Source organism: Polypterus senegalus, chromosome 10, assembly GCF_016835505.1.
Source record: "Polypterus senegalus isolate Bchr_013 chromosome 10, ASM1683550v1, whole genome shotgun sequence".
NCBI classification, from domain to species: Eukaryota; Metazoa; Chordata; class Cladistia; order Polypteriformes; family Polypteridae; genus Polypterus; species Polypterus senegalus.
Genome location: NC_053163.1, coordinates 504,339 through 532,231, shown reverse-complemented (window position 1 = coordinate 532,231; position 27,893 = coordinate 504,339). Strand labels below are relative to the sequence as shown.

General features: G+C 47.1%; 1 protein-coding gene across 2 annotated transcripts; it reads right to left on the bottom strand.

Moving 5' to 3' along the window:
• Nucleotides 1-651: 651 nt before the first annotated feature.
• On the bottom strand, nucleotides 652-27,595 carry LOC120536421. 2 transcript variants are annotated; one of them, XM_039764760.1, is made up of 12 exons: nucleotides 27,107-27,595; nucleotides 22,317-22,655; nucleotides 21,925-22,203; nucleotides 17,120-17,212; nucleotides 15,650-16,015; nucleotides 15,260-15,559; nucleotides 12,687-13,049; nucleotides 12,070-12,420; nucleotides 11,643-11,978; nucleotides 5,629-5,958; nucleotides 5,202-5,552; nucleotides 652-2,807 (listed from the first exon to the last, which is right to left on the bottom strand). In XM_039764760.1, the coding sequence occupies exons 1-12, from the start codon at nucleotides 27,150-27,152 to the stop codon at nucleotides 2,767-2,769; spliced, it is 3,195 nt and encodes a 1,064-aa protein (XP_039620694.1). In that variant the 5' UTR covers nucleotides 27,153-27,595; the 3' UTR covers nucleotides 652-2,766. The 2 variants fall into 2 exon arrangements, with proteins under 2 accessions (XP_039620694.1, XP_039620695.1); XM_039764761.1 differs by lacking the exon at nucleotides 17,120-17,212.
• Nucleotides 27,596-27,893: the final 298 nt, after the last annotated feature.

Genomic DNA, 27,893 nt, shown 5'->3' with positions numbered 1-27,893 from the left:
TCCTATTCTAGAAACATGTGGACCACCTGAACACTTGAAGTCCTACAGTATTTGAACGTTGGCCATTATATTGTGGACTGTCCCCTCTTTTCATTCCTCGTCTTCACGTCTCCGCCTGTAATTGTGGGTGTTGGAGTCTCGTAACTTTAAATGGAGGCCATCGACACGTCTCTGAGATATGCAAATTCACGAGGAAGTTAAGATTTTTACATTTTTGATTTTCCTCCAAGAAGGTCATCATGCAGTCCTGTAGTTCAGATACCCTGCATACCACCTTCAAAGTGACGCCGTGAGGTCCGTCTGTGAACTGAGCACACTCAATCCTAGACGACCAGTGGAAGTCACAGCACTTGAACCCGTGACTCTGGTCAGGCAGTTATGTGGCGGCTTGGGGGCTCAGTGATGCCCCTCGTCGTCCACACCTTTCAAACAACTTCTTCTCTTCAGGATAATTAAAGACGTCTTTCTAACCATCACAATGGAAATTCCTGTCAATTTCAAAGGAAGAAGAAACAAAAACTGAGAGTAGAAAACGCTTGGCCAGCTCGTGACTTCGGGGTCTTTGCACCTCAACTGACATCAAGAATGAGGAAGGCTGAGATTTTACAGCCCAAAATGTACTTCAAATAATACTCTGAGTATGAAAAGCCGTAAAACAAATGTGACTTCTTTATTTTAAATAGCAACCGTTTCTTTTTTTGTAAGCACTGCTTTTTATGAAGTTCAGTATTTCATGTAAAGGATTTCTGGTCGAGAGATTAGGATTCCAGAAAAGGCCTGAGTGTCAACTTATGGGGGCCACAGTGGGAGAGTCACCTCAGGACCCCCGACGATAAACACACAGAGCACTGACTGGCGAGGCAGATAAAGGGGCTTCAGGGGCCGATTTGAATTGTTAGATACAGAAAGATCACCGAGAGCCTAAAATGATGTTAAGAAACACACGTGGAGTTGAGAAGGAGACCAACGAGACCCCCGATTACAGCCAGTCAGCCGTCCCAACATGTCACCTGCCAGCATGTGTCACCATGAGTGCCTCAGGTGCTTTAATTCAGTGGTTGGTTCACTGACCGCCAATCCACAGCACACACAACTAGTGGACCTTCTACAAGGTAGACTTTGAGTTTAAAGACCCATTTAGATTTACTGCTGACAAGTGAACTTGTCACTCAGGTGTCAAACTTGTCAAACTCGCTCACCTTCTCCATTACATTTGGTCCAAATTACAAGTGAATTCATCTCCGTCTGCACTAAGTGGGCACACAGACCCCCAGGCTCTTCATCAGCAGGTTTGTCCTCCTCCACCTCCACAGCTCCGTCCCCCCTCAGACTCTGATGTGGTGGGCACTCAATCCAACTGCAGTGCTGGTGCTGTTTTTAATTTCCACCAGCAGGTGGCAGTGCTGCTCTAAACCAGAAGACGCCATGACAGGTAAGGCAGACACGGTGTCAGTGATGTCTACACGTCAGGTGGTCTGCAGTCAGGTCCCCTCAGTCCAGTCCTAAAGTGAGACCCCTCAGTGAGCCCTAAAAGGACAGTGAAGCTCCTGAAGACGACACCCTGACTTTAGTGTTTAACATGGCAGCAGGGGTGTCGAGGGTCTCGCTCCAAGAGTCCATTTTTTCATCAGACCTACGTCTACATCTGTGTCCCCCTGCAGTGAGTGGTCTGCTCTGAATTGTCCACTGAGGCCTGGTCGTTTATCAATGGAGGACACAGAAGTGGAGCTCAGGCCACACACTTGAACACTGCGCTCTGACGTCTGCTGTGGAGTCGAAGGAACAGAAGTGGAGGAGAAGAAGACAGAAGACATGGAGTCCTGGCTCTGCAGGCCATCACTTTATTAGGCTTCAGGTGACCAAAGAAGAACAAACTGATGACTTGAAGTCTGAAAATGAAATAAAAAGAAGACGACAACGAGGACGACGTGCTGCGTGGAGAGGCCTACAAACACTCAGAGTGAACTATGAACACAAATAAAGTAAAATCTGTGAAATAAGAGGCAGACGTGAGACGAGCAGCGACAGCCACAGAAACTCAACCACCAACAATGAAACATCTGAGCCTTTAGAGTCACAAGAAGTAAACGTCCTCACCGTGTGACAGTCACAGGAATGAAGTGTCGTAACCAGCAGAGCAAAGTGACAGCAGTGCAACCTGGGAAGAGATGTGGGGACTAGGAGAGCAGCAATGGAGACCACCAACCAGAATGGAGACCACCAACCAGACCCAAAGCACAAGCCCTGAAGCTCTCATACAGATGAACAAGTGACACTGTGGCCACCAGAATGACCGACTGCAGCTGCTTCTCTCCCACTTGACAGTCAGGTGGGTTATAGAAATGTGTACAGGACCCCCCACCTTGGACAGCCCACTCAGGAGTCCTCAAAGTGACTTGATGAGGCCTGCAGAGGTGGAGGGGCAGCCCAAGGACCACCAGCTTTCTGGTTACTTTGGCTCATTTCCTCCTCTTAGCTGACTGTGGGTGGGCACGTCTGGGTGGGTCGATGTGGCTTCTTCAAACACTGAGAGTTTCATCACAGGGTTTACTCAGGGTGCTCCACTGTGATTGCTAAATAACAAGGAGAGGCGATAAAGAGAACTGGACCTTAGTGAGTAAACTGAGGCGGACATTGTGTCAGGATGAGCTGACCTAGAAGTACACGGCAGTGGAGCAGCAAGCTGACCACTGGATACACCAAGAAAGGCCAGATAGGTCAGTGACGTCCTGCTGGTTTACCTGAATCACACAGTTTGATGTTATTTTATTTACTTTCTGTTTTCTTTTGACCGGACAGACAGACACCTGAAAGAGAGAAGAAAAAACAATTCAGAGACAATGAGCACAACAAACCATCTTAAACATCACCAGTGGTGGTCCTAAGGGTAGCTAAGGGGGTGGAGCACATGTTTGAGTTTCAGGCCTGTAATGAATTTAGTAACCCTGACCCATCACAAGAACAAAGGTGGTGATTTGGGCATCACAAATTCACAAAGGGTCGAGGTGCCCACAGTCTGGGAAAGGCCAAAGGGCTACAAACTCCCTAAAGTGAGAAGGGACCACCAGAAAGCCCTGGTCAAGATGAACCACACGTTTGAATGTCTGACCCTCAGAGCGCCTTCAGGTGCCTTTCAGATCTTTTGCTTCCGATGCTGACAGCCCCTCTTCAGCTGCCCAGGACATCAAAGTGTTCTGCCATCTTAGCTCACAGTGCTGATGATCCCAACTTCTACAGCAGGTGACATTCTGGGTGACCTCATGGGCCGTAAACAAACAGATCACTTAAATCAAGTGGAAAATGAAGTGATTAGTGGGGCAACACGACCTGAAAGACCAAGCAATTAAATTATGGGATGTTTAACTTGTTGTTTTTTTTTAAACTTTTTATTCATTTGGAGATCTGTAAGAAAAGTCACAAAGCTTCACCCTGAACAGATGAAATCTTCGGCACTTTTACTGATTTCAAGCACAAAAACAAATCAAATGAAACCTATACAATATGATATATATATAATGAATTAAATACATAAAATCAAACAAAGAAAAAAGGGTAAGAACTAAAAAAAATCAATTACAAAGTAAAACAAATTAATTAAAAAAAGGAAGTCAAAAGAAAACCAAAATATAAAAGAAAAGAAGAGAAAAGGCAACCCCAATAAAGAGTAAAACCAATTCAAGAATCAGAACTCAAAACCAGAAAACAAAGGCAAACGTCAAAGGGAAGACCAACAAAGATCCAAATACGCGAAAATTACAAAAGGGAGCCAGCAGGAGGTGTAAAGAGGGGTCTTCAGGTGACACATCTAAGTGACTGTGGGGGGCACTGTGGAGCCCCTCTGACTTTGTGTTATGCTGCCCTTCACTCAACTGGCACGCCCATCCATGGCTGGCACTTCTCTTACACTCTGTTAATGGACGTGTTGGAAGTGTGCAGTTGGACATACGTGGCTGCGCTGGCCTGTGTGTCACACGTGTCCTCTAATGTTTAACGTGTCCAGCATTGTGTGGTTCTGATTGACAATAAAATTAAGAGACCAAATAAAACAAAAGATGGTGACGTCTGCTGTCTGTCTGCCATTCTTCATTCCTCAGATGACTTGAGAGTCTGCTCACGTGTGTGTGTGTGTCTGTGTGCAAATGTCCCTGCCAGTTTAGTCACCCAGCCCCTCAGGGGACTTTTGTGATCAAAGAGTAGCAGGTGTGTCACTAATCTGCAGGACTTGAGGGTCAGAAGTGAGACGATGTGAGACACCAAATGTCCTACTAAACTCACAGACCTGCTGGGCATTTGGCTGAGAAAACACCAAAGAGGACATGCGCATGGGGGGGCACCAGCGGTCAGACCACATGTGGTGGTCACTTTCAGAAGGTCATTTAAATAAAGACATTAGTAAAATGCAGATCTGTATATGACAGTAATGGTGTGTTTACAGTGGAGGTCTGTCAAGATCAGTCAACCCTTTTTATATAGCGCCTTTCACAGAGCTCCCCATCACAGTTGGCTATCAGCCTTGTCCTGAGACGTGTCCACCTTCTGGAGTTCATTACAATTGGCTTACTTAAACAAGGTGGCCACCACACTGTCCAGTTGTGCTTTCCATCCCATCACCCCCCAAATGCCAGCCAGGCACAGTAGAGTACAAGATGAGTGACCGAGTGACACAAATGTGACACTCACCACTAGGAGACCTCGACATCAAGTCAGCTGTTTGTGTGCTCAGATGACTTTCAGAAAATAACAAATAAAAAACTTTAATAAAGTTCCATCACTAAGCATGACCGTCATGTGGTGGTCTCGGCTCCATTTTTATTTTTTACTAATCTGACACCTTTCGAGTTTTGTGTTCCCCTCACATCAGCTCTGTGATTTCCGTATGAATTTCTCTAATGAAGTCCATCGTGAGAATCAGAAGCTCAGCGACAGATGGAGAGAAGAACACAGCATGATGGGCAAGACGGGCATGAGGTCACTTGGGTCACTAGTGATGGCCACCACAGGTAACAAGTGAGGGGGATATGAAACATAATTAGAGAAAGAAGAAGGTGAGGAGGCATGAAGAAGAAAGGACATGACAGGGGACATGACAGGTGGGGGTAAAGTCACCTGTATATCTGACACCAGGGGGCAAACAGTGAAGGTGGACGTTAAGCTCAGCAGTCAGGGGGCCTGAGGATGAGGAGGCTCATCACGTCTCTCACCTGCAATGACAGAGCAGCTCTTCTCAACAGGCGTCTTCATCGTAGTCTTGTGCTCCACTCTGCAGATGAACTCCATGTCCTCCACGTCACTGAGGGTCTGAGGGGTGAATTCAGCCTGACACACCAGTAAGTACCCAGTATCTGTCACTGACGGCCCATACTGACTTATGGTGGGTTTCCAGTCCCCCTTCCCAGCCTCAACTGTCCTTTGTCTTCCCTTCTGTCTCCTCATCCAGGTGACTTTGATCTCTTTGGGGTAAAAGTCTGAGATGACGCAGGTGAGGGTACAGCGCTGACCACATTTAGTGAAGTGGACCTGCACATCTGAGACGGTGGGCTCACAAGTAACACCTGAAAGAGAAAGCAGAGACAGTGAGGGTCCTCAGAGAGTGCACAGCGCCCCCCACAGGCTGACCTCTGCTCTTACCTTTTAAAAACCCTTTGCCAAGACTTCTCTCCACAGGTTTATCTGAGGCCTCGTGATGCACGACACACACACAGTCCGAGTCCAGCAGGTCACTCAGAGTCTGCGGGGTGAATTCAGCCACAGCCTCCACTCTGTAGTCCCTGTCCCCTCTCACTGGGGTCACCGGGTGGGCTCCGATTTCTTTCTGTCCTTCCCCACTGACATGTAGCCAAGTCACCTTGATGTCCTTGGGGTAGAAGTTCTGGATGGAGCAGCTGAGGGTGCAGGGCTCACCAAGGCCTTTATACTCAGTCACCTGAATGTCTGACACAGTCGGGGGGCGCCGTAGAGCTGGAAAACAGAAGGGGGTCATGTGGAGCAGTGGACCTCCGTGACAGGGACACACATGACAGACTCGTACGTCTGCCTCAGGACTGGTGGGCCACTTGAGGAGGGAGGTCTTGGGTCTCTCTGGTCACAGCGTTCTACTTGTTAATAAAAACTAAAATGAAACGTCGTAAATAATAAATAAATAAATAATTAATCATGTCAGTCAGTCATCGTTCAACACATGGTCACGGGGGTCTGCTGGCCAATCCCAGCCAGCACAGGGTGCAAGACAGGAACAAACCTTGGGCAGGGTGCCAGCCCACCAAAGGGCACACACACACCAATCACACACTAGGGACAATTTAGGACCACCAATCCACCTCACCTGCATGTCTTTGGACTATGGGAGGAAACCCATGCAGACACGGGGAGGACATGCAAACTACACACAGGGAGGACCCGGGAAGCGAACCCTTCTCAAACTGTGGGGCACACCCCCTGACGTAACAAAAAAGATGGTGCGAATGTTGCCATATGTGGCATAATTTCGATATTCGTAGGGAAATTTTAAACTTGTAGCGATGTATCGGCAGCAATAAATATAGGAATACATTTTATTAGGGTTTCAAAAAAACGTTAGGGGGCGAAATTAAACTGTTATGAAAACTCGGGTCACAAATACTTAAAGGTGGAGAAACACTGAAGTAAATCATCTCACCGCGTTGTCACCTGCTTGCTGTGGCTATCAACACAGACATGTAGACATGTGACATCAGTGTCATCGACTGAGCTGACATTACTCAGTTACTGTTAGTCGTGTCACTTACTTGTTTTAACGTAGGCAGTGTGGTGGCACAGCTTGTGTTCCTGTCACTCAGTGCCATCAGCTCACCGGATGACTGCCAGTCTGGTCGTGGAGTCTGCGTGTTCTCCTCGTGTGTATGTGGGCTGAGTGTGTGACTGACAGAGGTGACCTGCCTTACCATTGGATGTTACTGGCATGTCATTAAGTGTTGTCACTGCCACAATACGTTTGTTCCTACGTGTTTTGTGGTGTAAGTGATGTCTTCAGGTGGGCTGCATGCCAGGCCTTTGGGCACACAGAGCAAAGTAGAAAAAAGACTCAGCAGGGAGTGAATGGCCTGAGGTGTCACTCTGAGCAGTAGGTGACATAAAGACGCTGGTACCAACGCACTCTACGCAGGGCTGAATGTTAAGAAGCAGCGACTTCAACAGAATCTCAAAAATAACCAAAGTAAGAAATCAGTGAGGAATAAATGAGGAGACGACGTATAGTGAGCTTTAGGAAATATAAAAAGATAAATAGAGAATAAGAGCGAATGTATACAGCGATATGAGCCTGTGGTGTCACATCATCAGGACACTATGGAGGTCTGTCACAGAGTGTCACCTTGGGTGTCCAGTCGTCATGGTGACAGGTACGCAGTCTGATTGATGTTCACTTTATCAACTCTAAAGATAACTTTGAGTTTTCAGAATCGCTCAACAGTGGCCACCTCAGTATTGTGGTGTGGAGGACAAAACAACTAAAATGTGACAAAAACTAACTGCTGACAAACTAAACAAGAAAATACAAAGAAAAACAACAACATAAAAACTAACATTAGAAAACACTAAAAATATAAAACTAAATTAAAACTAAAAAATACAATTAAAAACTTAATAGAAACTAAAAATTAAGAAATATCTAAAAGCTATAAAGACCCTTGTCCCCTTGACTGTCCCCTTTAGTGTCCCCTCGAGTGTCATGGTGGCTGTCTGTCAGCTCACACATTTTAAATTTTTGCTTTCCTGGCCGTTCACGTCAATCGTTTCCTCACATTTCAGTGTAAAGTGGGGACCTGCAATGAGAGAAACCACCGAGGTGCCAACCTGTGGACAGCAGCTTCCCAGAAGTCTTCTCAATGATTGTCACCTACCGGCTCTTGTGTGTCACCCTGCAGATGTACTCCATGTTGTCCACGTCACCCGGCGTCCTGGGGCTGAATGTGACCGCACTGTCCACTCTGTAGCTCAGGTCTTCCAGTTTTGGTATCGATGTCCTAACATCAGCCCGCCACTCTTTAGTCCCCGCAGTGACCTCACTGCTCTCCATCGTGTCCCTCCTCAGCCAGGTCACCTCAGTCTCTTTAGGGTAGAAGTTCAGGATGGAGCAGCTCAGCATGCAGGACTGGCCGAGACCGTCCCACCTGGACATCTGCATGTCTGACAAAGTGGGGGGACGCAACAGAACACAAAAAAAAAAGACAAGAGCAGGTGACCACAGTGACAAAGACCACCACTTCAGTCAGGGCTAAGGGGACATAACATGTGGCACATCAGTCATTTCTGCAGGTCTTCTGCATGTCATTATTACACACCGGTGACCCCCAAATTCAGCCGTTGGCTCCTGTTGTGTCTTTACGTGTCTTTACGTGTTTTCTGTTCATGTTGTTCACTTTTAATTCTTATTTTTATGTTATTACTGTTGATTTTGTTTTATTATTTATTAATTTTTTTCTGTCTGTTTAGGTTTGTTTGTGTTCCTTGTGTTCTGTGAGAGGACCCCCAAGAGGTGAGACCACCCTGATGTCACGGCTGCTGTGTCCCCCTTCTGTCTTCACACTCATCAGCCAAGCCTTCAGTTCTGTTGGATGTCCAGCTGATTGTCCTTCTTGTGTTGTCTTTTCTCGATGATCTCTTGGACTTGCTGGACTTGTTTAGGGGGACTTGTTGGGTCTTTGGCTCTGTGATGATTCGCTTTTCACTTTTCTGTTGTTTATCATTAATAAATCTTTCTTTTTATAAAATCATTTTCATGTTGTTCTTTGTTCTCATGCCAAGGTTATACGTGACCCTCCTACTTGTGGGGGTCTTTGATTTATTTTAGGACCCTTAAGTTTCTCTTGAAGGCTTTGGTCCCCTTTGGGCCTGCTAGGCCTCAGGCAGACCAGTCGTAGTTGGGATGAAGGCCATTGGAGTGAGTGAGGCTGTTCAAGGAAGACAAAGGAGGCCTGGCCTGGTCAGTAAGGTCCTGAGTGAAGCTGTTTGGTGGTCTTACACCCCTTAGTCACCAGGTTTGGGTCTCCATATCACAGGAGACTGTGAAGAGCTCTCTAAGATGTCCACATAGAGTGCTGTTTTTTGTTTTTTCAGGGCGTCTGTTTTGTCTCAGTTTAGGTCTCCATTCCTCGACTTTCCCCCTTTTGTATTCTTGATTGTGTAGCCTTTGTCAGAATGGCTCACATCCCACAGACTCATCCCACTTTATCAGGTGTTGTACTTCAGAACGTCTCCTCACCTTCCCTTCTATATTTATAACCTCAGAGAATTACAAAGAGTAAAAAGACAAGCAGGGGTTAAGTTACACTTTAAAAAATTAATTATTGAGAATATTCATAAATAATAATAACAATAATCAAAGTACAAGTGAACACTGGCCACCATACAGCCTGATCAATGCTGACGTGGAGTTTCAGGCGACTCACACACTTGTAGTTACTTTAATGTCTCCAGTTTAGTCCTCATTTTCAGTCAGAACAGGCCACATGCCCGTCTCAATATGGCTGCCGAGTTGTGCTCCTCATGGCTGTGGTGTGACAGAGAGAGGCTTCTTCATGGTGATGTTGTAAGAGAGATGGAGGAGTAAAGCAAACTCATGTCTAGACTCTCTGACCAAACACACAGCCAATCAGGTGTCGTGGTACTTAAAGGCTTCAGGCAGCTTTAGACCAATAGAATTCTGCTGCCACACAGTGGGGTTCACACCTGCCGCCCCACCCAATACCATTTGTTAAGGTGAAGCTGGGTAGTTGGCTGAATGAGCCCTGCAGAGAATCACTGGCCAAACTGGTCTGAGGGGGTTTCCCCCAACCCTGTAGTAAAATTATAAAGACTGTCTTAAAGGGGGGTGAGTGGGGGGTCTTAACCATCAAACCATTGCTGTTCTTATCAATGATATAACACTACTGCCTGAGTTACAAATAAAGACGTACAAAATATTTATCAACTTATATACAGAATTTCAAGATGACAGTCCCAAGTGAAATGTCAATTCAATAAGTAAAATGTGAAGCTTCTCTTTACTGCTGACCACTTTATTGGTCAGATTGGCCAGGAATGAAACAGAACTGACAGTGAGTGAAGAAGGTCAGCCATCTTGTCTCTTTTTCTTGTGCAGGACAGCAGCCCTTTTCACTCACTGCCAGCCACCATTGCATTCCTGGTCGAAATGAGCTCTCGTGTTTATTGGATTTAAGATGAATTGCACTGCACTTTATTGTTTGACTTAAACTGCACGATGCTCTGTTTGCACCAACCTCTTGTTTCTCTGTGTCCTCATTCACCTGCTCCACGTCGGTCTAAACCCATCAATGATGCGGGTTCAATTAGGTGATGCCAGCAGCAGGCAACCTGGGCATCACACAGACATCTAATTATAATGAGACCCCCATGAAAAGAGAGCTGATTAAGGCACAAAGAAAGACCTCTATTTGTTGTTTTATTTCATGTCTGTGTGCTATGGGATGTAACTGAGAAGCCAAACTTCCTGTTTTCTTCAGGATGGTTTATAACGGCTTGTCTCTGAATACAGAAATAACAGAAAAGACGTCAACTGAAGGGAATGACACTGACAGTAAAACTGCTCTGTCACCCTGAGTGAGGCCGCATTAGTCACCTCACCTGTCATTGGTCACACTATAGGTGACAAAGGAACCTGACGTGTAAGGACCCTGCGCAGAGAGCTCACTCAGGGACAGCGCTACATAAAATAACAACGTGGTGGACACACTCTGCCAGTCTTAAATGTTGGCATCTGACAATAAATCAGCTTGAGCTTCATTTGTAAAGTGAGTGGCAGTGCCCAGCCTGTTGACATTATGACCACACTTCACTGACCCTGCTGTCCAATCACAGTAAAGGTCACTTCTGGCCTGGCCTCCTGCTGCAGTGCCCCCTAGTGGCTCCAAGTCTAATCATTAAACATTTCACTCTTCATTTACTCCTGCAGTGGAGCAGCACATCAGCGGTAAGAGGCGGTGATGAATACTTTAAAAGCGGTCAACTCTGCTCAGCTGATAGACAAGAAAAATGTCTGATGAGTCTAAAGAGCAAATAAAAGAGGAAAAAATAAGGAAAGAGCAGGCCGAGAGCTGGAGAGCAGACGCTGAACGCACACCTTTAGCACACAATGGACGATCACAAGCCTCTAACACGCTGACCACTGGGAGATTCACACACAACGCCAGCAGCAGGTCATCATGGTCCTGGTCTGCCCTCACTGGTTTCTCTTGTGACCACTTTTTTTTTTTTTTTAAGTGTCCTTTCAAGCTGGTAAAGTGAAGCATCAGGCTTAGATATTACTGGTAATGAAGGAGCTGCTCCATGGCTGGACGTGGCCTCAGCTTGTCAAGTTCTAAGTCTAACTTTATAAACTGGAAACAAACCTGAGCTCATAACCATGAATGGTGCAGATTAGAGAAAGTAAAGCACTAACTGGTAGTTTAGTTTGAACGCTGAAACACACAGTGAGTTGTGTTGACGTCAAGACAGAATGTCACAGTAGTGAAATCCAACAAAAGTCAAGTGTGAAGAGCATCTTGAGTGGAGACCCCATACTGGCAGGACTGGATCTTAAACTGTGACTCCACACGACACGTAGTGCTGACAGACAGACAGACAGACAGACAGACAGACGGACTCACCAGGTATGTTCAGCTTCTCACTGCTCCTCTCCATGGTGTCCTCTCTCAGAGTCTTGTGCTTCACCCTACAGATGTACTTCACATCCTCCAGGTCACTCAGAGTTCTAGGGGTGAAGATGGCCTTAGACTCCAGCTGGTAGCTTCGTTCTCCTGCCTGAGGGTCACACTGTAAAGTCCTGATGTCTGGTCCCATCTTTCCTGCCCTGTGGCAGTGCCAGGTCACTCTGATGTCTTTAGGGTAGAAGTCCTGGATGGAGCAGCTCAGGGTGCAGTCCTGGCCGAGTCCTTTAAACTCAGTCACCTGAATGTCTGACATGACGGGTCGATTGTGCAGACCTGAGGAGACAAACACAGAAGGTGACACGGCAGGTCATGTGACTAAGTTACCTCACGGGCTGGAGGTGAGGAGTCACATGACAGATCATACCAGGAATCTCTGAGCAGATCTTCTCAGTGGGTTTCCCCATCAGAGCCTCGTGATCCACTCTGCAGATGAACTCCATGTCCTCCAGGTCACTCAGGGTTTGAGGGGTGAATCGGGCCTGAGACACCAGTGAGTATTTGTTACCGGTCAATACAGGCCCACACTGACTCACTGCGGCCCCCCACTCCCGTGTCTCTGCCTTCACAGTCTCCTGTGTTCCCTTGTGTCTCCTCATCCAGGTCACGTTGATGTCTTTGGGGTAAAAGTCCGAGACGTTGCAGGTCAGGGTGCAGGGCTGACGAAACTCAGTGAAGTGAATCTGCACATCAGAGAGTCGAGGACGCCTGCTATCAGCTGGAAGAGTAGAAGACGAGATTGTGAGAAGTGGAGAGATGGACACCAACATTGAGGCTTTGCTTCAGACTACGAAATAAAGGATTGAATTTGACATCACAGTCTCAGTGAGGGCAGCAGAAGACACTTTGGCATTTCTGATATTTAAAGAGAATAAAATGAAAAATGTAAAAACAATTCAGAAATAGAAAGAAAACTTGAAACAAGAAGTTCTAACAGAGTCGGCCAGTCTAACTGGGACCAGCCACTGAGTAAACCAGTCTCACCTGTTAACTCCAGTTTGCCGGACGTCTTCTCTTTGGTGATCCCCATGAGGGTCCCGTGTCCCACCCTACAGATGTACGTCATCTCCTCCACTTCAGTGAGACTGTTAGGAGTGAACTGCACCTCAGAGGTCACCTCATACGTGTTGTTCCTCCTCTCTGGGTGGCTGGTGGTCACTGTGGCTTTCCACTCAGGGGACCCTGCAGTGACAGGCTGATGTCCACCCTCTGCTCGGACCCTCAGCCACGTCACTGTGAGAGCTTTGGGGAAAAACCTGGAGATGGTGCAGCTGAGGGTGCAGGGCTCACCTACCTTAGTGAACCTGAGCATTTCAATGTCGGACAGCAGGGGGCGCCCATCGATACCTGAAAACAAACAGGACTGGTCAGTCACTTCCTGATTCATCACAATGGCTTTCAGTTTCATTGTCAGTTTTAATTTCATTACCCAAAGACACATTCACTTTGTCATCACTGCTGATGAGAGGGTTCTCCACATCACAGCCCCGCATCACCGTCAAGAGTGTGCAGCACCTGAGCTGATGACGAACGTTTCCCACCAGACGTCTGTGAAATATCAGCCAGTCCAGACGTGGAGGTCCCCAACGTTCTGCCGCACTACTTGCTCGTTTATTTCAAGGAATCCGCTGTGAATAAAACACTCCAGGATTTCTGTAAGAAACGTCCATTCTGTGTTTGATGAACATCTCACTTTACAGTAAAAGCCCAAATCCACTGCACTGACTCCTTTCACACTTTCCAGTTCTTCAGTTCATCGTCTTCATCTTCTTCACTTGCTCTCCGTAGTCTTCACAGTCGCCCTCCTCTGGACGTCTTCTAGCTCTGCTGTGTCGTTTTTAATATGAACACCAAACCTGTACAACGTCCTCCAGGTGAGTCCTCACTAGTGTGTTACACAGCCCTGGACACTGGGGGGCGCTATATAACCTGACATCCTCCTTCATCACCCCAGTACATCTCTTTATAACTTGAGTCATATTTCAGAATCATAACCTTCATGGCTGGCCTTCTCTGTTCAGATCCTCAGCTCATGTTGTCACTACAATGACTTGACTTTGATGACAACGGGCCTCTCGGCCTCTCACCCTTTCACCCTCATTCAGACCCCATTTCACTTCATTTCTCCAACATAACATCAAGTCCAAAGCTGAGGGTCCTGAAGTCCTTCTGGTCACCACACTACTTGTCACCTTCACCAGGTGTCTGAGGCTCTCTGTGTGATGACAAACTTTTTCATATTTGTGTCAATTTAGCCTAACAAGTTTCTATGAGGGTCCACGTCAATGCCAGTCTGATGTCATGTGAGGCAGGGACGTCTCCAAACTGTCAAAGCTCTCAGACGTGTCACTAGAGGACACCAAACAGTCAGCCAGCCACTTTCAATATCAGTTAGTGGAGTTCAGGATCTCAAAGGCCAGAGACGATCCCAGTGAATGACAGAGTCAGCCCTGAATGGGACACCAGTCCTCAAATGGGAGAATCCTGCACTCGGCCAAAGTCTCTGATCTGATCACAGAAAGACAGGCAGACGTGAGGAGAACATCAAAGAGCAGAGCCAGTCAGCTGTGAGGCCGCAGCACTAACTGCTGTGCCACCTACACTCCAGTGAGGCCACTTCTTCAGTGTCTGAAATCACAACTTAAATCCGAAACAAAGACACTGAAAGACCGAGATGGACATACGAGGCAAAGACCACCTGACCCAGGTGTCCATCAGTCAACAGAATATAAACCTCAGTGTTCTGTTTGTCCCAACAGTGGCACAGTCCTTGGCACAGCTGCCTCACAGCTTCACAGTCCAAGGTTCAAATTCCAGTGTTGAGTTTCCCAGTCCTCCTCGTCTGCTTTTTGATCCCCCCTGATGCTTTAATCCCCCCTCACATTCCACAGACCTGCACATTCGGTCAATCAGGGACTGTAAATTGGGTCGGAGTGAGATTGTCTGCTGTTGTGCCCACCGATGCTCTGGCATTCTGCCCTGCGTTGGTCCCCCATTACACCCTGAATAGGCCTGTCCTGTCAGCGGTCACTCAATGGACAGTCGGCGCTCGTTTGGCTCGTCGAGTCTCCACAGTTTCCTCCTACAGATCTTTAGATCAGACTGGACTGTGACCTCGATGGCCTGACCGCACTGTGACCTTATTTTAATGGCCAGTATGGCCGCTGACCTCACATCACTGTCATGTCACCAGACTGCCTTTCTGCTGATTGTTTCCCACTCAGACCCTGTGACTCCCCTGCTGATCGTTCATTTCGTGGTCATTTCACTGCTCTGTCACCTCACTGCCCTGTCACCTCACTGCTCTGTCACCTCACTGCTCTGTCACATCACATCTCTGTCACCTCACTTCCCTGTCACCTCACTGCTCTGTCACCTCACTGCTATGTCACCTCACTGCCCTGTCACCTCACTGCCTTGTCACTTCACTGCTCTGTCACTTCACTGTTCTGTCACCTCTGCTTTGCCAACAACATTCTAAATTCCAACGTCAAAGAGAGACAATAAAACAGAGCGGCCATGTTGTGCACTTTAAACCACTGGAGTGGTGGGCTTACCTGGGGTGTCACCGGTGACCGTCTTCTCCACTTTTCCCACAGATTCGTGCTCAATGACCACTGAGGCCTTGAACCCAGGCTCCTGGACCTCAGACAGTGGGACAGAGCAGACACTCACTGCACTGGAGGTCCCATTGTTGTTATCTGTGATGTCTGCTGACTCTGAGGTGACTTCTCTGCCTCCCACTGACCACGTGAAGTTGATGTCTTTGGGGTGAAACTCATCAGCTCTGACCTGCAGCTTCACGTCGGTGTCCGAGTCCTGAGAGACGTTCTCGATGTCTGAGAGTTGTGGACGAACTGGAGATCAGGGACAGGAGAGACAACAGTGAGTGACAAAATGGAGTCAGGGACAGTGAGCTGGACTGGCTCAACCAGGAGGTCACTTACTGAATATCGGCCGTAATGTGACAGTGCGCTCCACGCTCCTCCAGGTGAGCCGATGACGGACATGACACCTGCACACTGCCCCCTTGTGGTCAGCTAGGGTCGGTGTAAACTGCAGGGTCACGGGGGTCTCTGTCCTAAAGAAGCCTTCCTTAGGGGGGTCTGTCTTCAGATGGTAACCAGAGGGGCTATTTAGGGGCACTGAGGCGACATCCTCACAGTCTCTCTGCTGATTGTCCAGTATGACCTCCTGGTCATTGATAAACCAGTGCTGAGTGACCAGTCCAAGTCTCCAGCCTGTGAGGGTGCACTTCACTGACCCGAGGTCACCCTGGACCAACTTGAGGGGGACGAGAGGTGACAGGGACACTGAAACAGAGAAAAAGAGAGAGAGAGAGAAAAAGAGAGAGAGAGAGCAGGTGACAGAAGTGACCAGCTGAGTAGAGTGACGTGGTCAGTAATGTCCAGAAAACATCTTAAGGAGGTGACATGTGTGACTTGGTAACAAAAAATGAAATAAGGAGGTGACAATGACGACAAATTGAGTTGTGTTTTATAGTTCAGTGTCCTGCAGTGAGGCCTCATTTGTCCCCACTTTACTGCCACTTGTAGCCACTTAACGTGTCATTTATTTCTTTATTTCCCTTCATCTTCCATTTCCTTGCTCAATTTCTTTTCTTGATATTTCAGTTTTCTTTCATTTATTTTCCACCCAAAGCTGCCCACAAGGTAAAGTGCTGAGGACATTAAACTGTGGTCACCACCACCGCTGGTCAGGCCACATCACATAGCAAAGGACTTGAGAGGCACAGCCAGCAGTGAGCTTGAAGGTGGACTGTAGGTGACAAAGGCAGTGAGTGCCAATATGGGAGGTGACAGTAAACCAGTACTGCGGTCCCTTCCAGTCCGTGGTCACCTTTAACAGCACACTTCACACATTAAAAGCTCTTCACATCTGCACCACTGAGTGTAACTGAGTCAGGAAGATTAACTTGTATGAACAGGGTCACTGGTGGCAGCGGTGGGATATGAAAACACCTCCAGTGTGACCTGAGGGCACAGCACATTGATGAGGACCGAGACCTCCATCTTCACCAGCAGGGGTCTCAGTCTTCAAACCATCTGATTTGGTCAGGAACTTCAATAAAATCTCATTTAGTAAAAGTGACCGACCTCACCAGGCTCACTGAATGGCAGCTCAGCAGACACCAGCAGGGGGCGCTGTGTTCACCTGGCAGTGAACGTGAAGAGAATGAAGACCAGCAGTTTGACTATCAGTGGAACTCAACACACAACGTCCTTCATCGTAATTCTGTTCCTGCCACTACTGCTGTTTGACCTTCTCACACGAGTGTCTACGGGTGTTTCTTTGAGGCCTCCATTACTGCTACAGAAGCACCTTTGAGAATCAAGAACCAGCGACTCAACTGTAACACACAACAGGCCAGGCAGTGGAGATCACAGCAGACTCACCTGAGAAGAACCAGAAGAGGAGGAGGAGGAGGAGGAGGAAGATGATGACTGCGATCACGATGAGTGCCACCTCTATGCCAGTCAGTCCCTCATCTGTACAAGAGAACACAAGTCAGGAGTCACATGAGGAGCACTTGGAGACCCCAGACATGATAATCTGTCATCCTGTGTCTCAGCGGTGCCATCAGCTGGTCTCCAGATTGTTCAGTTAGGGTCACCACAGCCACTGTCACATGACTGGTAACACTCACGCTACTGGTCAGTCACAGGAGGAGACACGTCAAGTCAAGTCAGCACAACACACAGTCAGACTCTGTCTTCTACATAACCGGAGGTGCTTACATGTGAACCTCCGCACTGTGAAGATGACGACGTTTGTGTCTCTCACTGCTGGTTACGTGATGTGCTGAAGATCAGAGAGTCTCAGAAGGGGCTTGAACCAGCAGCTTTGGGGGTCCACTGGGTGTCCATGAGGCCACAAACACACAAACTGCCTTCAGTGTCTCTGACGGGCCCCTCAGAGTGCGGTGGTCACCCAAAGCGAGTCCATCCATCCGTCCATTTTCCAACCCGTTGAATCTGAACACAGGGTCACGGGGGTCTGCTCCATTACTAATTACTATGGAGTTCTCTTTGTTACGATTTGAGTTTTTTATGAATTTCTCCTGAGCTTCCCCTGAGGTGTAAATCTCTTCTTGGTATCATTTCTGAAGTTTTCATTTCTAGTGTATCTAATTTTCTTCTGGATTACAGTCTTCTTATAAAAGTTTACTTTAATATTTTGTCTTTTCTTCTAAATTGTCCCTAGTGTGTGCTTGGTGTGTGTGCGCCCTGTGGTGGCTGGCGCTCTGCCCCGGGTTTGTTTCCTGTCTTGTGCCCTGTGTTGGCTGGGATTGGTTCCGTGACCCTGTAGTTAGGATATAGCGGGCTGGATGATGGATGGATGGATTTTGTCTTTTCATTAAGACGGCGCTCCTCAGTGTAGAACATCACGGCTCTCTCAGTCACACTTAATGTGTTTTTGTTCGTTTGCCTGTTTCTTGTGGTTTTCGAGTCAAGTCTGTGGATGCTCAGATCACATCTACACATTGAAGATCTTCTTGTGTTGAACCTTCAGTTTGCTGAGGCGCTTTGGGCTCCACCACAACTGCTGCAGGGCTGATCTGAGATTTGGTGAGTCGCAGGGCTGGAGCCGCTCAGTAGATCCGAAGTGGAGACGTGGGAGACGATTACAGAACCTGCTCATCCAAGAGAAGCCGACAACAACAACAACAACAACATTTATTTATATAGCTTTATATAGCACATTTTCATACAAAAAATAGCTCTACATAATGAAGAATAGAAAAATAAAAGACAGAGTAAGAAAATAAGATAAGTCAACATTAATTAACATAGAATAAGAGTAACGTCTGATGGCCAGGGTGGACAGAAAAAAAAAAAAAAAACTCCAGACGGCTGGAGAAAAAAATAAAATCTGCAGGGGGTCCAGACCAAGAGACCGCCCAGTCCCCTCTGGGCCGACACTCTCACGACACTCCCCTTGATATTTAATCACTTGAGAAGTAAAATGGAGGACCTCCACAGACCACACTACGCTACATTTAATCAGACACAGTCCTGGTGCACAGACACTGACACGACACCAGAATCCTGTCCTCCTCATCGCTCGTACCTTTCAGTTGAAGGCCGACTGTTCTTTCTACTGAGGGGACTGCAGTTCATGATATTTACAGCCATTTGTTCTTCTCCCTCTAGAAACTGAGGATGAAGCTTTATAAGAATTGTCCGACATCATCACAAGGCCTGAACGTTCACATCCAGTCGCTCCTCACGTCAGAGCAGGAGGTTGGATTCTCTGTGAACTTATGAAATGCTTAGCAAACTTTCATTAATAATATTTCCTTTTTCCCCTATAAAAGGTGATAACATTCTGGACCAGTGCTCCACCGACATTAAGGATGCCTACAGTGCTGTTCCTGAACCCAACTTGGGCCACTCAGGTCACGTACCCATCTGGCTAAGACCTGAATATGAAAACAAACCTAAGGCTGAACCTCCAATGGGGAAACCAAACCAGCAATGGCCAGCCCAGCTCTACGACTGCCTGGATAGCAGGGGTGTGGACATCTTGAGAGAAGGTCCTAACAACAGCCATGAGTGCCCAGCTGGAGTCAGCAGCTTCATGAACTGGTGACCTTCTATACGACTCGCCCAGAAGCCACTCACTTATCCAAACCAAAGGCCGTGTTCAGCACTGAGATTCAAAAAACGCTCAATGCCCGTAAAACTGCCTTCAGGTGCTGCTTACAGATCATAAGGGGAGTAAAGTGAGCGCCAGTCGTACTAACGGTGCCCTCCGTGACAAACTTAACTTAACTCACACTTCAATGCCACAAACGGTGACGTTGCCATCAAAGCCCAGGAACCGCAGGGCGGATTTGTCTTACTGGGTACCACAGCAGGTAAGCCCACATAAAGCAGCCGGAGCCTCTGGAATTCACCCAAGACTCCTGGAGGTCTGTGCTCTGAAATTGGCAGACGTCTACATGGCATCTCACTGTGCCAGTCCCTCAATATTTTTAAAGCTCCATTGTTATTGCTGTCCCTAAAAACCCCAAAGTGACCCGTCTGAATGACCGTCACCGTCCAACAGCTCTTACTTCTGTAGCCATGAAATGCCTGAATGAACTAATACTGAAGTTTGTCATTCCTGACCCACTGGACCCCCTGCAGTTCGCATTATCATTCAAACAGGTCAGTGGACATTGCAGTCGTCTCAGCCCTACACTCTGCTCTCATGCATTTAGAACAATAAACTCCGTATGTCTGCATGTTGATTATTGATTACAGTTCAGCCGTTAGCACCATCAGGCCTACAAAGCTTCTGCTGAAACTCACGGGACTTAGACTTCCCAGTTCTCAGTGCAGTTGGACGTTGGACCTCTTGACAGGCAGACCACAAGTGGTGAGGAGAGATGGTGGGACCTTCTCCTCAATACCAGAAGGCACAGGAGCAGCCCGTGACTGTTGCTTACGTCCAAAACTCTTTTCATTACCCAGCTATGACTGTAAAGCCACTTATAAGAACAACAAGTGACACAGCAGTCCTCGGTCTCTCTATTATAATAATAACCAAACTGAACATTGACAGCTGATCAGGACCCTCATCATATATGGCAATGACAATGACTTGGTACTCAACGACAAAACAACTTATTTTGGAGTTTGGAAGAAAACCAGATCTTATCAAACAATTTACATTAAAGGCACTGGAGTTGAACATCAAGCAACTTGGCATCCCCATGACCAAAAATGTAAGCTGGGCAGCGAACACCAGAGCCATTGTGAAGAATTGTGTGACATTTCTCCATTGACAATACATTTTGTGTTCTAATCTGAATATAATTTGTGTCGTTTCTGTGCGATGTGTAGAGCTGAACAAGAGTACAGCAGCTTCTGTATAACTTGCTCATAGCTGGAGTGCCTGTCGATGGCTTACTGACTTGGTGTGCAGCACAGTTGGCACAACTTATATGTGATTTGCACGTCAATAGCACGTGTGGAATTAGAACTGACTGAGAGAAACTGCGCGAGATGTCCAATGTGCTGTAAAGTGAAAATGGCAATGCAGATTCTTTGATTTTTAAACACCATTTTGTTTTGTCTTCAGGTGCCACCATGCTGTGGGCTTCACATTGGCCATTGTCATGATATTGTATCTCTTGATGCATCAGGACTCTGTGGTCAAAGACCCTCCTGAAGGTTCATCAGCTGCAGAGAGTCACACCTTGGCTTTTTCTTGTGTGTCTGAACTTTACGACTATTCAGAGTGTTCAGCCTGTTCAGAGAGGTTGGCTGTGGTGCTCAGAATGGTACCATCTACTGATTGTGGAGACACACTGGGAGACATCAACACTCACGTAGAGAATGACGGAGATACTGAAGGTGTGACATTGTGAGTGACAGCCAGACACACCAGAGCTCAAGTGGTGATTTTTAGGTGGATTTCTGTGTCTGTCATGGATTGTTGGAACTCAAGGCTGATCAAAAGACATCGGCCAAGTCTGTAGTCATTTCATCTGATTCTAAACGCTCAAGTACAGAGACGTGCTGAGCTGTCACTACTCACCATTGGGTGGTCAGTTTGTTCAGAAGGATGGGGTGGACAGACCTGGACAGACCAAATGGGTGGTGAGGGTCACTGGAGGTGCCTACCATCTGATGTCTTTGTTCAGAAGGAGCTGTACGTTCACCTCAGCAGGAGATCTCCTTACATCTCAGGAGGGTCAGGTCCATAAAGTCTGAATGGACCACCTCAACAGTGGAGACGCACTACACAGATCTGCTGTCAGAAGGTGTAATTGCCAGTGTGTGCTCTTTAAAAATGTTTATCCTTATATATTTTTTCTGATCTTTATATAAATATTCTTTGTTTGGGGGTCCATTTTGACAACAAAACAAAACAACAAACAACCCGCATGTTTCTGATTAAGAAGAGCAGCCATGGATTGTGAGTAGTGATGGAAGTTTAAATGTTCTGCCATAAAAGGCACCTGAGGATCAAGAGAGGGCAGCAGAATCAGAATTAGAATTAGAATTAGAATTAAAATTAGAATTAGAATTAGAATCAGAATTAGAATTAGAATCGGAATCAGAATCAGAATTAGAATTAGAATTAGAATCGGAATCAGAATTAGAATTAGAATTAGAATTAGAATCAGAATTAGAATTAGAATTAGGATCTTCACACCGGCCTTCAGAAAGTCCCACTGATCCCCTCAGAGGTCGGCGGCTCTACTCACACGTGACTGATCTCCTCAGCGGCTCCTTCAGACCCTCATGCTGCACCTCACAGGTCAGGTGGTCCCGGCTGACGGGTGTAAAGCGGTAAACACTCAATGAGTTGTATGTGCCATCGGGGTTCCGCTGTGACTCTGTGGTATTAAAAGGTGTAACGGCCTCTCCGCTCCTCGTCCACAAGAAACTGATTTTTTTGGGATAGAAGTTCTTGGCAGAGCAGGTCAGATGTTGCTCAGTTAGCAGATGAACCGACTCTGGCAGTAGGAGGACTTCAGGAGGCACTGAGGAGACAAAGAGAAAGAAAACCACCAAGAAATGAGGACATCATCTCTGCCTTTATGATCTGAAATTTAGGACACTGATGTGACAGCTTTGTCAGAGGAGCGTCACTTACATTGGATGATCAGAGCCATGCTGGCCGCTCCTTCTTGCTTTGCATGTTTGACCTCACACTCGTACTGCCCCTCGTCTCGCTTCACGATGGATGTCAGGAGCAGGGAGGCATTTCCTTGTCTGATGTTTTGTTCAGACAGAGTGGCCTCTTCTCTCGCCGTCACCTCTCCTTTCTCAAACTTGGCAATCACGAAGCCATAGTGAGACCAGGAAACGGTCAGCAGTTTGAGGTCCATTGTGCCCGGTGAGACAGAAAAGCTACAAGGAAGTATGACATCAGAGTCCCGTAGAGCGACGATTTCTCTCTGTGAGGTCAACACGGTGACTCCTGCCTGTGACCCTGAAACAACAAGAGGGGACATCAGAGGACAGCTGGGAACAAGCAGCACGGCTTAGTGGCTAAAGCTATGGACTAGAAACTCTACTGGTCAGTCGTCACCTTTAGGTCTCCAGACACTTTGACTTAAAGAGCCTCAGTCAGCACTGAAGGCACAAACAGAGAAGAAGACAAAGTGAAGGCCATCAGCCTTTAGTTCAAAGGTATGACCCTCCGTGTATCTCAGCGTACTTCACCAGACTTCTGATGTCCATTTGAAACATCAAACAGAGATGTCCATACAGCAGATTAAAGCAGGAAGGACAGTAATAATGGAGAAATGAGTGAGGGTTACAAACGAGGGCAGACACACCACTGTGACCTGCTGGCATTACGAGAGTATTGAGAACGGACCACCAGCCAAAGACATGGCACAGCTGTGGTCAGAAACAGGCCGCTGGTGAAAGGGGGGACAGAGGGCAGTAAGACAACCAGCAGCTCAGGACAATATGGCTGGCAAAAATGTGGACAAGCTATGGCTGAACGTCACTCTACTCCCCTAATCCTAATTTGATTCTCTAACCCTAATCTTAATAACTGAACTGCGGCCCTGAGGTTAAGAATTGTTCTTCAGGTCCCACTGCTAACCCACATATCCTTCGTATTTTAAGATGTGTTTTTAGCACCTCATTTGTACTAATTTTAGATATAATTAGATAATCGATTTATTAAAGGTTCAAATTTTAACTGATTTTTTGATTCAAAAAGAATACAGTAATCCCTCCTCGATCGCCGGGGGTTGCATTCCAGACCCCCCCGCGATAGATGAAAATCCGCAAAGTAGAAACCATATGTTTGTATGGTTATTTTTATATATTTTAAGCCCTTATAAACTCTCCCACACTGTTAACATTATTAGAGCCCTCTAGACATGAAATAACACCCTTTAGTCAAAGGTTTAAACTGTGCTTCATTACAAGACAGAGATGACAGTTCTTTTTCACAATTAAAAGAATGCAAACATATTGTCCTCTTCAAGGTGGGCCGTCAGGAGCAGAAATGTCAGAGAGAGAGAAATGCAAACAATCAAAAATCAGTAGGGCTGTTGGGCTTTTAAGTATACGAAGCAGCTGCGAAAAAGTGGCCACAATGAAGGGATCAATGTGAAGGTAGTCTTTCAGCATTTTTTACAGGAGCGTCCGTATCTTCTAAGCAAATGGCCTCTGTACAAATAGCCCTTCTACTCACATCCCCTCCGTCAGGAGCAGAGAATGTCAGAGAGAGAGAAAAGCAAACAATCAAAAAATCAATACGGGCTGTTAGAGCTTTCAAGTATGCGAAGCACCGCGTGGGAAGCACATTGTATATCATTGAGGAGTTTTATTTAATACGTAATACGTGCTCTGATTGGGTAGCTCCTCAGCCATCTTGCAATAGCGTCCCTTGTATGAAATCAACTGGGCAAACAAACTGAGGAATCATGTACCGTAAATTAAAAGACCCAATGTCCCCAGAAATCCGCAAACCAGTGAAAAATCTGTGATATATATTTAGATACGCTTACATTTAAAATCCGTGATGGAGTGAATCCGTGAAAGTCGAAGCGCGATATAGCAAGGGATTACTGTAAATACTATTTTAACTTACGTCTACCTCAGCTTTATTTATTTGCATTTTTAATATTTTATTTTAATGCAGATTTTGAGGCAGATTTATAATATGATTCTGAAAAATTATTTTTAGGATCACTTTATCGGCTTGTAAAAAACACTTTTTAGAGTATTAATTTTATTAATATATATGGTAGTGAGGAAGGGGCGGCACAGTGGCACAGTGGTGGCACTGCTGCCTCGCAGTTAGGAGACCCATCTGGGTTTGCATGTTCTCCCTGTGTCTGCGTGGCTTTCCTCCCACAGTCCAAAGACATGCAGGTTAGGTGTATTGGCGATACTAAATTTCCCCTGGTGTGTGCACTGTGGTGGGCTGGTGCCCTGCCTGGAGTTTGTTTCCTGCCTTGCACCCTGTGTTGGCTGGGATTGGCTCCAGCAGACCCCCATGACCCTGTAGTTAGGATATAGCGGGTTGGATAATGGATGGATAGATGGGTAGTGGTGAATGGAGGGGTGCTTAACTAATATTTTATTTGGAGAGCCAGTGTACCCGCAAACAAACCCAAAGTGAACCCTCTGAGGAGGAGGAGGGACAGCCAGAAGCTGAAGGGGGTCACTGAGGAAGTTAAGCAACTCTGCATTGGCAAAGCCCCCATGGTGGGTGAGATCTGTCCAGAAATGTCGAAGGCTGTGGACATTGATGGCCGACACACCTACTCAGTGGCACAAGGTCATCAGGAGTTGTCCCCCTGGAGTGGTCCCCATTTTTAGGGTGCGCTCCAATGATCAGCAGTTCCCACTCCTCAGCCTAACTGGAAAAGCTTATGCTAGGGTACTGGAAAGGAGACTCTGCCCAGCCGTAGAACTTCAGATCCAGGAGCAGCAACACGGATTCCATCCAGGCTCGTGAGGATTCTGGAGGGGCTATGGGAGTGCGCCCAGTTTGTCTACGTGGTTTTGTGGACTTCGAGAAGGAGTTTGATGCTGTGGGGTGGTACAGAGCTTCAGGACCCCTAATAAAGGCAATTCAGTCCCTGTATAATCACAGTGAGAGCTGTGCCCGCATACTCAGACAAGCATCAGCACCGTTTCCAGTGAGGATGAGACTCCACCAGGGCTCTGCTTTGTCTCCGGTCCTGTTTGTGGTTTTCATGAATCTGATAAATGGGCAGAGCTGACGAGAGAAGGGGGTCCAGTTGGGTGACCTTAGAATCACGTCACTGCTTTTTGCAGGTGATTTGGTCCTGTTGTCTTCATCAAGCTGTGAACTTCAGCAGGTATTGGGACAGTTTGTGACCGAGTGTGAAGTGACTGGGATGAGGATCAGCACCTCCAAATCACTAGGATGAAGGTGGACTGTCCTCTCCAAGCAGGAGGTGAGTTACTGCTTCAAAAGTAGGAGTTTAAGTACCTCGGGGTCTCGTTCATGAGTGAGGAGTGAAGGGTTGGTGAGATCGACAGATGGATTGGGACGGAGAGCACAGTTATGTGATCATTATACCAATCTGTAGCTGGGAAGAAGGAGCTGAGTAAGAAGGTCAAGGTCTCGATTTACCACTCAGTCCACATCCCTACCCTCACCTCTGGTCATGAGCTTTGGGTAATAACTGAAAGAACGAGATTGTGGGTACAAAAACGAGGATTCTCCACACGGTGGCTGGGCTCTCCCTTAGAGATGAGGTGCGAAGGGCAGACATCCAATGGAGAGCCTCGGAGTAGAGCTGCCGACCTTCACATTGAGAGAAGCCAATTGAGGTGTCTTATAGGAACACCTCCCTGTGGGGGGATTATGAGCTTCACCAGCTGATAGGAGACCCCCAGGGAAGACCAAGGGCTCACTGGCAGGATTATATGTCCCAGATGGCCTGAGAACGACTTGGGATCCCATAGTGTCAGCTGGCAAGTGTGGTTGGGGTGAAGGAGGTTTGGGCCTCACTGGTAAGGCTGCTGCCCCCAAGACCTCACTTCATACAAGAGGAGGAAAAGCAAGGTAGGAATGTTTGGTGTGAATTCAGCGCAGTGCTGAGTCTCCTGGCTTCTTCACACCAACCCTGACGCCATTACTGCATTTCTACTTAGCTCAGTTTAGCTCAGTCGACTGTCGTATCTTCTCAGATAGCAGCGCTTACTGGTGACTTTATATTCACGGTGACTCTGTTGTGTGTTTTATCTGGAATTTATATTTATAAATACTGGAGGGGAGCAGAGATGGCCGTGATGTTGTATCTCAGGTCCAGACGTCTGTATGAAGTCAATCAAACTGAAGTGACAGGTGCACCACTGTAGATCTCCAGTGACAGACCCCCGAGTTATTTAGGATTAACGTCACCAAACAGGCCCACTGCACGTCTGTCTACCGCACTGATGGCGGGTCTGGTACATTAAAACTACTAAGGAAGGGGAGTGCTGGAGGACGACTACACGTTAGTGCAGTAAATCGAGAAGTGGACAGAGTTCACAATGATAAGCTTTACACTTTTTTTTGCTACCACCCTGTTTTATTTAGGGGTGAGAGTCAAAGTGAAAGTAAAACTCCTTTGGTAGTTTAATCCAGTATATCACGGACCCCTCATCATTTCAGACACACACTTCACGTCTTTCTTCGGCGCCAGTAGTGCCTTTCGTGCCATCCATTCAACCAATCTTTTTTTTTTATTTTTATTACTATTTTTTGCTTCTGTTCTTCCTCGTTACCAGTCAGCTATTCGGCCATCGCATCAAAACGGAGTCCCGTCTGTTTCGGCTCTGATTTCTGGAGTTTCAGAGCCTCTGCTTTACTCTCTGCGGCCCAGCACACACACACACACACACACACACACACACACACACACACATCCCACCTCTAACACGGGGGTCGTAACTAACCTGAAGTCCCAAGCAGAAGAAACAGCAGGAGCGGCAGGAGACGCATGTCGAGCTGAGACTACGAACCGACTCTTCACTTTCACTTTCGGTGTAACAGAAAACTGGAGGCGCAGGGTGAGCTGGTCTGGTTTTGTTGGATGTTTCACAGGAAAAGTCAAATAAACTAAATAAATAGCAGCGTGTCACACCTCCCGAGTGGCAGCTCACGGCGTTTGACTCTCATTTTCTGCAAAAAAGGGAATGAAATTTTAAATTATAAAATGTAAACGAAAAATGAAATTGCGAAAGAAAGATTGCATGTTCAGTGTATAATTTTAATGTTCATTCCCTTTTTTTGCAGATCATGTCGCCCATAGTGTGTGTGTCGGTGACTCGCTGGATTGACACGCCGCGCCCGTAATGCGAAGCGACTGCCAGTTTGGCTCCTGCACTTCACGGACAAGACGGGACTTCTGACGTCAAACGCGAGCTGAACTCCCCTGCCGTGGTCTGTGTGGCACCTCAAAGCCCCCCTCCATTTAGACGACACACGAGTCATCTGCTTTATCTCAGCCCCTCCGTCAGTCCCGTTCGAAGCCAATTTGGAGCCCAAGGCGGGGTGAACCGACGGCGCCCCTCGGGTTGTCAGCATTAGCTGACTTACTGGAGGACTTGCTGGGGTCCACCTCGGTGTCCAGTCTTTGTGTACGTGCAGCCGATTTTATTGGAGCGCGCGCGCCCCTCGGGTGATGACGCCCCAGGTGGTCGTCTGTGTCGTTAATTTTCCGTATTCCGGTATCAGTTCACT